The 12,328-nt window shown below is 48.2% G+C and overlaps 1 protein-coding gene across 4 annotated transcripts in view; it reads right to left on the reverse strand.

Annotated features, from left to right (window-relative positions):
• The window catches only part of EVA1C (eva-1 homolog C), a 75,841-nt gene that overhangs the window by 18,367 nt on the left and 45,146 nt on the right, over window positions 1–12,328 (reverse strand). For 3 of the 4 annotated variants that reach the window (XM_029939063.1, XM_029939062.1, XM_029939059.1), the window contains exon 4: window positions 10,012–10,164. In XM_029939063.1, coding sequence (XP_029794923.1) covers window positions 10,012–10,164 — 153 coding nt within the window. The remainder of the gene's footprint in view (window positions 1–10,011; window positions 10,165–12,328) is intronic. The other variant, XM_029939060.1, reaches the window with a different exon arrangement.

Genomic DNA, 12,328 nt, shown 5'->3' on the forward strand with positions numbered 1-12,328 from the left:
CATATTCTCATTTTGCATCAAGCCCTACAAATTATGTGACGGGCCCTGCAGAGAAAACAGGCAAAATATATAGAACGCTGAATAAAGATTCTTATTTCTTTTCTGCCCTTTGCAACTCCTTAAAATATTTTATTTGTCTATGAGAAACTTAACAGAAGACCACAGGGGCAGGGAAGGGGAAAACAGTTTCAAACAGAGAGGGAGGCAAACCCATAAGAGACTCTTAAACACAGAGAAAAAACTGAGGGTTGATTGGGGTGGGGGGTGGGGAAAGTGGGTGATGGGCATTGAGGGGGCACTTGTTGGGGTGCGCACTGGGTATTGTATGTAAGCGATGAATCATAGGAATCTACCCCTGAAATCAAGAGCACACTTGGCATACTGTATGTTAGCCAACTTGACAGTAAATTATACTTAAAAAAATAAAAATAAAAATAAAATGGATAATCAAAAAAATATTTTCTTTGTCTATTTTGAGAATCCATCTCCCCTACATGAGAACAGGGGCTCTTCCTATCTTGTTTGTCATTTAATTCCCGCGCCCTGATGAATGAATGAAATGTACTCATAAACATGAGGCCATGTTTTTCAGCACCTGGCATAACGCCATCACAATTAGTAAAGATTAACTCAACAAGCACAGAAGACGCGGTGCAGAGATGCTATGAGCCGTCAGGAAGACAAGTGTGGAGAAATTTACTTTGCCTTCACAAGATGGGCTGGAGCTGGAGAGACAAAACCCACACGTGAGACCTGATGCCTAACCATGGGAAACAGAGGGTGAGTGTCAGCAGTGAGTGACCAGGACAAGAGGTTCCGGGTTCAGAGATGGGAGAGATCAGCGTGAACCCAAGTAGTCATGACAGGCTTTGCGGGGTAGAGGGGCTTGGTCATGGGAGAAAGAGCATGAATTCGGTAAAGACAAACAAGAGAGAAGGGCATAAACACCCAGGCACGTGGGTTAGGGGAGTCACTTAAGGGGAGTCTAGGGGGCTGACCGCGAGCTGGAATCGTGGATGCGGGCCTGGAGGCCATAGAGAATGAGCAGGAGAAGGAGACTGGAGGGAGACAGAGCTGGTCTTTGAAGCTTAGCCAAACACAGACGCTACTCTCCCAGCAACATGGAGCCTAAAGAAATGGATGGCCTGATACTACTGTCCTTTAGGGACAGAGTCCGGGCCCCCCTGTGAGAGAAAGGGAACCTAGCCAAGGGAGACCGGTCTGGAAGCAAGTTTACCAATGCACACTGGGAGGAATGAAGAGCTTGAGGAGCAGAGAACAGAGGAGGGAATGTGAGAGACCCTACAAAGCTCAGTCCCCTTCTAATAACAGCGAACATGATGACAATGTTCTCGGCACCTGTGTGCCTGCTGCTTTGGTGTTCCCAACAACTCTGTGACCTACATTGTTTGTCATATATGTAATATACATATTATAATAAGTTGCGTATAACAGTTTGTTTATATAATACATAAATCAGGGAGATACAAATGAAGACCGCAATGAAATTAATATTTTGCACGTTCTCAATTGGCAAACATCAAGAAGACTGACAATTCCAAGTTTTGAGGAAGATACTCATCAGTGGAAACTCCTGAGCACGGCCAGTGGGAGTGCAGACCGTTCCCGGAGTGGACACCGGCATCTTTTAAACGGGCACATTTCACGTCCTCAGACTCCATAGTTTTACCCTCAAGATCTCCCATCCCCTTTCCCCCAACCCTGCAGGATTCACAGTAAGAGATCTGAGAACTGGAGAGATCATCTCTGCTTTGGGAAGAAGGAGCCATCTGAATTATGAAACGCTTAGAAGTCTGATGTAACCACTGTTGTTTTTTCTGTTACAAAGGAAATGCCTGTTTGTAGCCGAAAACGAGAAGAGCCCAGATAAGCCCAAACTAGGAAAACAGAAATTCCCAGCAAATCCGACCCTCAAGGCAAAGAACAATTCACCTTTAAAGAACCTCCTTCTAGAGTCTTCTGTGTGTGACTGTCTTTCCCCTCAGTGGGGTCACAGACATATTACTCTGCATGCTCCTTTATTTCCCATTTGTTAATGTATCTGTGAACATTCTAACATGGACATCACTGTGTAGAATTCCATGGTTTTTTTTTTTTTTATGGATGCGTCAGCTGTATGTTCCATACTCCATACAATCATCATTCAGATGATTTCCAGCGGTGAACTTCAGAAGCAGTCCTGTGTGGGGCGCCTGGGAGGCTCAGTGGACTGAGCATCTGACTCTTGATTCCTGCTCAGGTCTTGATCTCTTGGTCGCGGTCTCATGGTCGTAGGATAAAGCTCCGAGTTGGGCTCTGCACGGACAGCGTGGAGCCTGCTTGGGATTCTCTCTCCCCCTCTCTCTGCCCCCTTCCTCCCCCCAAAATAAATAAATAAACTTAAAAAAAAAAGCAGCAACAGTCCTGTTTGAACATCCCTAGAGTTAAATATCTGCACACATGAACGACACTTGCCGTGGGAATTCTTGGAAGTAGACTGTTTCGTCAAAGGCTATTCAACACACTCAGGCTTTTGATAACACGCCGCCCAACTGTTATCCAGAAAAGTTCTACCGAGTCATGCTCCTGCCAGAATTGTACGAGGGCCCTAGAAACCTTATATTTTCTTAGGACTTGTGCCTGGCCAGATTCATGACTAACAGAGGAAAGAAAAAATTTTTTTAAAAACCCTCTCATTTATATAAGACCACGACCCTCTTCCACCCAGGGTGTCTTGTGACAAGTGTGATTTGTGGAGGCAGGCGTCTGCACCCTTAAATTACCCTGGGAGCAAAAGAATTTATCTTGGTCAGAGTGAAACCCACAGTGTGTTTTCAGGAAGGGGCCCAAGGTAAGTCAGGTCTGACTCAGGTCCGACCACATCCTTGTTAACATTGAACTTGAACTGTTGGCAGGAATCTTTTTCCACGTGATTATCGCCCTCTCAAACTGAGTTTGTTTGCACCTTCTCTTCCTGGCGGACTATTCTCCACCCCCCATACAGCTGATAACATGATATTCAGCCATTTAATTTTAAATATTTTTAGCTATTGCTTAGCACTGAAACAGAAGTCAATTAATCCTCACAACGTGTGTTTATTTTGATAATTAGGCTGCTCTTAAGTGACTCTGTCTTGGCAGTGGGGGCCCCTGGCACCTTCATCTTTGGCTGCAAAGTTGAGGCCCACCAACACTTGGCCTTGGGATGGCCTTAGCCCCGCCGCTGAGGCCCACGGGGCGGTTTTCTCATTCTCTTATTAAGGAAACAGCAGGATCCCTGGAGCCCACCCAGAAAATGTAACTGCAGCAGGAAATGACATGTCACCGTGGACGCCCAGCCAAGGGAACTTTCTGGAGTTCATGACCAGGTCTGTGGGAAGGCTCACCCCCTTCTGTGATGAGATGCAGTTTCATTGGTGTTCACTTGGGGCCAGCAGTGATCAAACACGTTCCCTTCCCTTCCACTCAACAAGACCTACAGGTTCCGATGGATCTGACTTGCTCGAAGATCTTTCAGAAGTGACTTCGAAGAATCAACACCCCCAAGATAAGACACCAGATGTAGCTTCGGTTGAACTGGTGGGGCAGTACAAGCTCACTTTTTGAAGATGGTCTCACAGCTGGCTTAGTCAATCACTGGTTTTGTGTCTCCCCTTTTGTTTCACTGTTTAGTTTTATTTCAAAGTGTTATTTTGCTAGGGCTGTATAAAGTACTGCAGAATGGGAGCTTACGCAACAGAAATCTATTTCCTCTCAGTTGCGGAGGCTGGGAGTCCAAGATGGCAGCAGGGTTGATTCTTTCTGAGGCCTCTCTTATTGACTTGCAGTTGGCCATCTTCTTTTGTCCACATGATCTTCCTCTGTGTGCATCTGTGTCCTAACTTCCTCCTCTTATAAGGACACACACGAGTTGTATTGGGTTAGCACCCATATGACCTTAATTTAACCTAAACATCTCTTTAAAGACCCTCTCTTTTGCGCCTGGGTGGCTCAGTCAGTTAAGCTTCTGACTCTTGACTTTGGGTCTGGTCATGATTTCACAGTTCATGAGAGCCCCTTGTCAGGTTCTGCATGGACAATGCAGACTCTGTTGGGATTCTCTTTCTCCCTCTCTTTACCTCTCATTCTCTCTCCCTCTCAAAAACAAATAAATAAAACTTTTTTAAAAAAGACGCTCTCTTCAAATACAGTTGCATTCTGAGGTACTGAGGGTTAGGACTCCAACATAGGAATTTTAGGGGCACAATTCAGCCCATGACAGCCTTCAAGATGGCCCCTAATCATCTTCACCTCCTGAAACTCACACCCCTTGAGGACTCTCCTCCCACAATGAATCAGCACTGGTCAGTGGGATCCACATGGTACAGTGGAGGTGACAGAGTGTGGCTTCCATTTGTTTCCCTGTATCTCTTGCTCTGGAGAAGCCAGCGGACTTATCATAGGACACTCAAGAGACCCACATTGGAGAATGGAGGCCTCCCACCTACAACCGCGCCAACTCGCCCACCATAAAAGTGATCCACCTTAGAAGTCCAGCCTTCAGGTGACTGTGGCCCCAGCCAGCTACCCATCTGCCACCTCACCAGAACCCACGAGACCCTAAGCAATGGTCACCCAACCAAACTGCCCCAGAATTCCTGCCCCACAGAGACTGTGAGGCAATACAGGTTTGTTTGGGTTTTAAATTTGGGGGTATTTTGCTACATTGAAACAGAAAACAAACACATATTTTGATATTTTGAAAGTGGGTTGCTGGGGTAAAAAAAAAAATCCCAAAAATGTGGGCATGGCTTTGGAACTGGACTTTGGGCATAAGTTGGGAAAGCACTGAGGGAAGTGTTGATGAAAGTCTAAGGCCTTGAAGAGCCGTCTAGCATCTGTGACCTTTGCACCCTGAGGCCAAGTGCATCTCAGGGTAGAATTTCCCAACTTGAGAAGTGAATGGGCACAAGTGTGCTGGATATTTCCCTTGGGCTCCTGGGCTGCCCCCAGCCACTGATCCCTGCATTGAGTACTGCCTCCCTTCACCCAACTGGACCAAACAGATAGAATTTTCTGGGTCACTGTGGAGAACTCCTCAAGGCCAGGGTGTGGGGTGGGACCTGCTTAGGGCACTGAACACAGAACGGAGGCTCTGTCGTCCCCCACACATGGGCTCAGAGGAGCTGGGAGCTGGGGACAGGCGTGAGCACCTCTATGTCCCGGGGAATGTCCAGTACGAGCTTGGGTCCCACTAGAGTAGGTACTGTTGGCCAGGGCAGCTCTGAGGATGCTTGTGGGAGTGTGATGGCATCATGACATGGGGTCAGAGGTCATGCGCAGATGCCCAGACTTCCACCTGGGGTGTCTCCCTCCCCACCGCCATGAAGCCCCTTCCTTTTGAACCTATCCAACATGTAAAGTACACAGAACCAAAAAAGCAATGGCTGTGCATAACAAACCCAAACTCAAGTCCAGGAAAAAAAAAATGCCACGGGGTGAGACAGCAGAAAGGCATGGGAAGGATCACCATCTCTACTCTGTCACGTAAAAGTTTATGAAAATAATTAAGAGTCCCACCACCAAAAAAAAAAAAAAAAAGGCTAGAGAGACTGTGGACAAAGTACAAATACAACTATCACAAAAACATGGGAAATGTTCAAAGTCCATTAATATTCAAAGGAAGGCAGAATAAAAGGGCCATTTTCTACCTATTAAATTGGAAGCGTGAAGAACTATCACACCACCCCTGCCAGAGTCTAAGGAAGCCCAGAGTTACACACTGCTGTTTACACAGACAAATTGATACAAAAAGGTTTTGGAAAAGAGCTCTGGTGAACATGGAAAGCATTGTCAACATGCTCACGACCTCTTTTGGCATAAAACTTCTGGGGATTTATCCCAAGGAAACAATCCAGAGGAAAGAGAAAGCTGCAAGCACAAGTTGGTTATACATCACTTATTATATTGGAAAATCAGGAGCAGTAAAATCACCCAGCCCATGGGGACGGTTACTCAATGACCTACTGGGTCTCCTTAACAAGTTAGTAGGAAAGGACTGGCATCGTGAGGATTCGGGTGGCGACAGGGAAAAACACCCGTGATGGAAAGTGAAATTTCACAGCGGAATCAAACGCATCTGTTTTAGAATTGCCAATATGTAGAGACTGTTCTGTGCTCCCACACCAGGACTTGGAAGAGACCCTGCAAAGACAAACGCTTTCTCATTTGATGGGTAACATTTGTGGCTGAACTGTTTTCTTCTTTCTCTCTCTCTCTCTCTTTTTTTTTTTTTTGAGAGAGAGTAAGTGTGTGAGCTGGGGAGAGGGACAGTGGGGAGAGAGAGAGAATCTTAGGCAGGTTCCACACCTAGCACACAGCCCCACGTAGGGCTCGATCTCACAACTGTGAGATCATGACTTGAGCTGAAATCAATAGCCGGCTCTCAACCCACTGAGCCACCCAGGCGCCCCTGAACCGGGTTCTTACTTCTGTTAAATGTGCTTTGGACATCACTGAGGTCCGGCTGGCCTCCACGCACGTTCCCGGGGAGGCCCCAAGGTCGGGGCTTACTGGCTTCCACAATAGGAAAGCTACGCACCTCACCTTCCAGAGGCCGCAGAGAGGCCCGACCACCCGGTCCTAGAACTGTCTACCTGCCAAGCGCATGTCAGGTCCCAGGGTCGAGAAGAAACTGCCCTTTCCCCTGCTTTAATGCAACGTTGCTGAGCTCCATTCCCAACTGGGAACTTAGAGCACAGATCACACTGGCAGCCTGTGGACCGGATGTGGCCTGGAGGCATGTTTTCTTTGGCTCAAACACTGTTTGAAAAGTTGGAACATTTCACGTTACCAAAAAAAAAAAAAAATCCGGATTTCCAGCAACTCATGAAGGTTTCGAAGCTGTGACGACACCGGACATGTCAACCGTGCACCTGCGGGAGCCCCGTGTGGGCGCCTGGCTCAGGAGAGGCTTGGATTCATCCCCGCAGGCACTAGTCGCATGGGCACCTGCTCTGTGCCAGGCTCTGCTCTGGTTGCTGGGAATCCCTGACACCGTCTCTACGGGGCTTACCTTCCCCGGGGAAGCAGACTGTACACATGTAAGTGACATTTGCCACGCCATGAAGACAATCAAACATGGGAGTGCACAGACAGGGGGCTGTGTGGGCAGGGAGCCCCCGGAGGCCTGTCTGAGAAGGACATTTGCCTTGATTCCTGAATGATGCGAGGGAGCCAGCCGCACAAAGATGTGGGGTGAGGTCACTCCAGGCCAAAGGAAGAGCTTGTGCACAGGCCCCAGGCTACGAATGAGTGCGCATTCATTCATTCATTCATTCATCCACTCTCCCTACAGCTGGGAGAAGGGATTTATTCTAATTACAGAGGACAAAGCGCTGGGCTTTAAGGGGTGAAAGGGTATTATGATCTGATTTATTATAATCATCTCTCCCCGCTGATAAGTGAAGAAAGGACTAAGCGGAGGGAGTCAGGGAGGAAGGGGGCCAAGAGGCCAGTCAGGAGGTGGTCCCGATGGTCCAGGCAAGATGCCCAGAAGCAGGGAGCAAAGTGGCCGGATGAGAGACACTCAGCGTGGGAGAGCCGAGGGCTTGCAGGCCGCGTCGGTGGGAGGTGGGGGGTCAGAAGGCGTGCTTTTTAAAGTGGGTATATTGGGGGCCCCTGGGTTGCTCAGTCAGTTAAGCATCTGACTTTGGCTCAGGTCATGATCTCAGGGTTTGTGAATTTGAACCCCGAGTCAGGCACTGCGCTGACGGTGCAGAACCTGCTTGGGACTCTTCTCTCTCTCTCTCTCTCTCTGCCGCGCCCCCACTTGGGCACACTCGTGCTCTCGCTCTATCTCTCTCTTTCTCTCTCTCCTCTCTCTCAAAATAAATAAGGTTCAGAAAAATAAAGTGTGTGATATCCATGTGTTTATACAAGAGGGACAAACATGGGGTGAACATGCCAAGTGCAGTTTAAAATCTTCACGGATCTTTTGCCTGGGCCACGAAGTGAATGTCTTAGCCTCCAGCTGGACGGAGAGAATAGTTCGGTGCTGGCAGCCGACGGTCTGAACCCCTGCACGCGAGGGTCTGCCCTGCAGCGCTGACCCGACCAGAGGGAAGAATCAGGTCTCCGTGGGACCACCCACGGGCCTTTCCTCTTCCCTGGAGCCTCGTCCCATCGCAGAGCACAGCCCCAGATGCTCTCCGGCACTTGGCAGTGGCCCACGAACGCAATGAACAGCTTGAGCTTCAGCCTCACGTGGAGTCAACGGGCAAGGGACGGAAGCCCTTGACCATGAAGGGTGGAAGGGACAGGGGAAGGATGAGCAGGTGGTTTCTGCCGTGTGACTTTTCCAGGGCTCAAACTTGCCTTCACAGACCTTTCCCATATCCACACTGGTTATTCGCGGCTTTAGAACAGCTGGGGGACCTGAGGACTCCTTGAAGTCTCTGTGCAAACCTGTCTTCTGGCCATGATGTCTGCTAACATTTTCTTTGGCTGATTACATTCCCCTTTAAACCCAACTCCCATCCACCTTCCCAGGAACTGAAGGCAGGGACTTAGAGCATGTAAATCATTCATCTTGTGGACAGAGCTGCCTGCTTGGCTGACTGACTTCCACTCAAAACAACGGCTGAAATAGATGTGACTTACGGCTGCCTCCCCAAAACACGTGTAGCTAAGTCCAACTCAGCAAGCCTCAGAAATGGACTCCACTCCAGTATGAAGAAGGAGAGTCCCTTTTCGTGCAGAAGTAGGTCACATCGCCAAGGGTCCCTTATTCAGCCAAGGAGACCAGATCATACGGGGAGTCCTTGCACGAGGTTTAGAAGAACGGCGATCAGATTGGCCTTTTGGAAGGATGCCTCTGGCCATCTGGGCAGAAAGGCAGGCTGGGAGCAGGGCGATGGTGCAGTGACCAGGGCCCAGACCTGATGCGGTGGCAGGAGCCAGGGAGGAGCATGCAGGTTATACGAGAGGGAGATGGAGTCTCCGGAGCACACAGGTCACCCGCTGGGGTGGGGGGTGGACAGAGGGTCATGCGGTGACGTACCAAGGGAAATCACCCTCACAAAGATCTCTCCGCCCCATTTGGCAGCCAAGCCTATGAAATGGGGTCCCCCTCCCTCGGACCCGACCAAGAGCGGCTAGATGCCAGCGCCGCCCTTAAGAAGACCCTCCGTTGTTGTCCTCTTCCCAAAACACGGGGCTGGGGGCCTTGGTGGTCCATGTCCCTCGTGAACTGCTTTTTTGTTCTCTCCCTCTAGTCTCACCCGAGGGCTTGCCTGTGCAGTATCCTCACTTTACATTCTTTTATTCAGATACTTGGTGTGGTATTAATTTCTTTTTAAAATTAATGTTTAATTTCATATGTGATCCATGAATAAATTGTATCAACTTAATATATTACAGAGCTCATTTTACTTTTGATGAATAAAGGGCAACTTTATGGGCCGTTTCCCAGTGGGGCCTGTTCTCTCTGGTAATACAGCGGGTAAAGATCAGGCCGTTGCCCTGGTGTTTGGTCAAACACCAGTGTAGACTGTTGTGAAGATATTTTTAAGCTAGGCCTAACATTTAAGTTAGTGGACTGGGTGTAAAGCAGATTGCCCTTCCTAATGTGGGTGGGCCTCAACCAATCAGTTGAAGGCCTGCTTTTCCTCCAGGCTGCAGCATAGAAAATCTGCCTGTTTCCAGCATGCTACTCTGCAGAATTCGGACTCAACGTTGAACACCAGCTCTTACCTGAGCTCCCAGACTGCCAACCCCGCAGGCGTCAGATTCACCATGTCCCACCATTGTGTGAGCACCCTAACAATAGCCACTTACCAGGGGCGCCTGGGTGGCTCAGTCAGTTAAGCGTTGGACTCGGTTTTGGCTCAGGCCATGATCTCATAGTTCATGGGTGTGAGCTCTATACTGGGCTCTGTGCTGACAGCTGTGGAACCTGCTTGTAATTCTGTGTCTCGGTCTCTCCCTCTGCCCCCCCGCCCAAATAAATAAACTTAAAAAAAACCCACGTACCAAATGGGGGGAGCCGCTCTGTTTCCGAGGAGCAGATGTCTGGCTCCTGGGTCCTCCTGCCATAGCTTGCAGAGTAGATGTTGAGAAACTTCGACGGGTGACAGTGCAGCTTCAGCTCTTGGTCTTCACACACGGTTTTGTTTTTTAGTTCATCTGAAGCAGAAACAAAGATCAGCGGCACCATCAGCTTCCCCCAGAACGACTCGGGGAGCCCTGCACAAGCCTTGGGGCTGAACCCTGAGAAGGGCAGAGGGAATAGCACCGCCTGCCCACGGGGGTCTCTGAACCTGGGAAACAGCGCCCTCTGCAGGAAGATGTTGGAATGACAGTCAGGTGCACACGGAGGAGATGGGAGGGTGGTTGAGAGGGGGAGGGGCGGAGAAGGGGGGTGAGGGGAAAGGCGGTAGGGGGAAGGGTAGTGGTGGTGGTGGTGGTGTTGGTGGTGGCAGACATGGAAGGAAGGGCTTCCTGGCTTGGGTGGGAATGGGTCTGGCCAGAAAGGATGTTTCTCTCTCTCTCCACCTGAGATCATATATTCTTTAATTGAAGGGAGCCTTTTCTCAAATGCTGGTTTGGACCCACACAGGTAAAGACCAGGAATCACCTGATTAGAGAGTAAACCTCTGGAGAGAGTGTGATAACACCTCACCGCCGGACTTCCGAATGTTCTAGCACCCCCCCACCCCCATTTATAGAAGTAAGAAGAAAAATGATACAAAAGTGAATTATTTCCTTGAAAACAATACAGGAAAAAAAAACAGAGCATGTGTCTTGTGAAGATATCTTCTTTAGAAAAATATGAAGACCTTGACCCAGGATCAATTGGGGTTCGGGCTGCTGTTGTGTGCTACCTTCCGACTACCTGCACCAGGTCACAGATTCCCAAGGAATTTAGGGAAAGGTTTGTGGGTTTGTTTAATCCACATGCCACTGTAAAAATTCCCTTTGCAATGTCACACGGTGTTGCCATTGTAGACGCATTGCTGATGAAAATACAGCTATTGCTTTTTCTTAAAGAATGTACTGGAAAAGCACTCAACTAATAAAAAATGGTTCATAATGATTTGATTTTTAAAATAATAGAAATACATCAGACATGAAGGACCACATACTGTATGATTCTATTTTTTGAGATATCCAGAAAAGGCAAACCTACAGAGAAAAATGTGGGTTAGCGGTTCCCTGAGGCTGAGGGTCAGGAATGAAGGACATGACAATAAATGGACACAGGACATTTTTTTGAGATGATACAAATGTTCTAGAGCTGGGTTATGGTGATGGTTACGTGACTCAGTACAGTTACTGAAAATCACTGAATTGCACTTAAAAGGGATGATATTTATGCTCTGAAAATTATATTTCAATAAAGATATTTCAAAAATAATAATAGCTAATATTTATTGGGCACTTCCTTGAATGAAGCCCTGTTCTAAGATCTTTAAATGTATCAATAAATTTTTTTTAAGTAGGCTTCATGCCCAGTGCACAGCCCAATGTGGGGCTTGAACTCGTGATCCTGAGATCAGGACTTAGGCTAAGATCAATCGTGAGATCAAGACCTAAGCTGAGCTCAGGAGTCAGATGCTTAACTGACTGAGCCACTCGGACGTCCCTAAATGTATTAATGAATTTAATACTCAAAATAGCCCTTCTGGGAACCACTTCTTCATATCCTTGGCATGTTTTGTTTTGAATTTTTAGACATTGTAGCAGTGATTCATATAGTTGGGATGCTAACCTTCCTCTTTTATGTGTTATAAATATCTTTTTTGAGCCTACTACTTGTCTTCAACTTTGCAAAAACAAAGCAAAGCAAAACATAAAGGGGACTATGGCCATTTATTTGCACATGTGATTCTATTCTCCCCACCTCCCCAAAGTTTTATAAAGAAAAAAATCATCCTATCGCCCTCCTCCTAGATTTTTTTTTAAATTTTGAAATGGCAACTGCAGAGAAAATAGGAACATTTTCTAGCCAAACAAGCCAACAGGAGCTAAATTACAGGAGCTACTGAGGGCTGCCTTGGATGGGGAGGAAGAACATGTCAAGAAGGAAAACTACCCCCCCACCCCCCACAAAGACCATGCCCCCCAACGACCACCCCTCCTGTGACCATGTCCCAAGACCATGTCCTATGGCCATCCCCAGGACAACAACCACCATGGCCACCTCCCATGTCCACCCCCATGATCACCTTCCTTGCCCACCCCCATGATCATCCCCCAAGCCCATCCCTATGCCCACCCCCACGATCACCCCCCAAGCCCGTCCCCCATGCCCCCACGCCCACCCCCATGATCACCCCCATGACTATCC

Source organism: Suricata suricatta, chromosome 5 (assembly GCF_006229205.1).
Source record: "Suricata suricatta isolate VVHF042 chromosome 5, meerkat_22Aug2017_6uvM2_HiC, whole genome shotgun sequence".
Lineage (NCBI taxonomy): Eukaryota > Metazoa > Chordata > Mammalia > Carnivora > Herpestidae > Suricata > Suricata suricatta.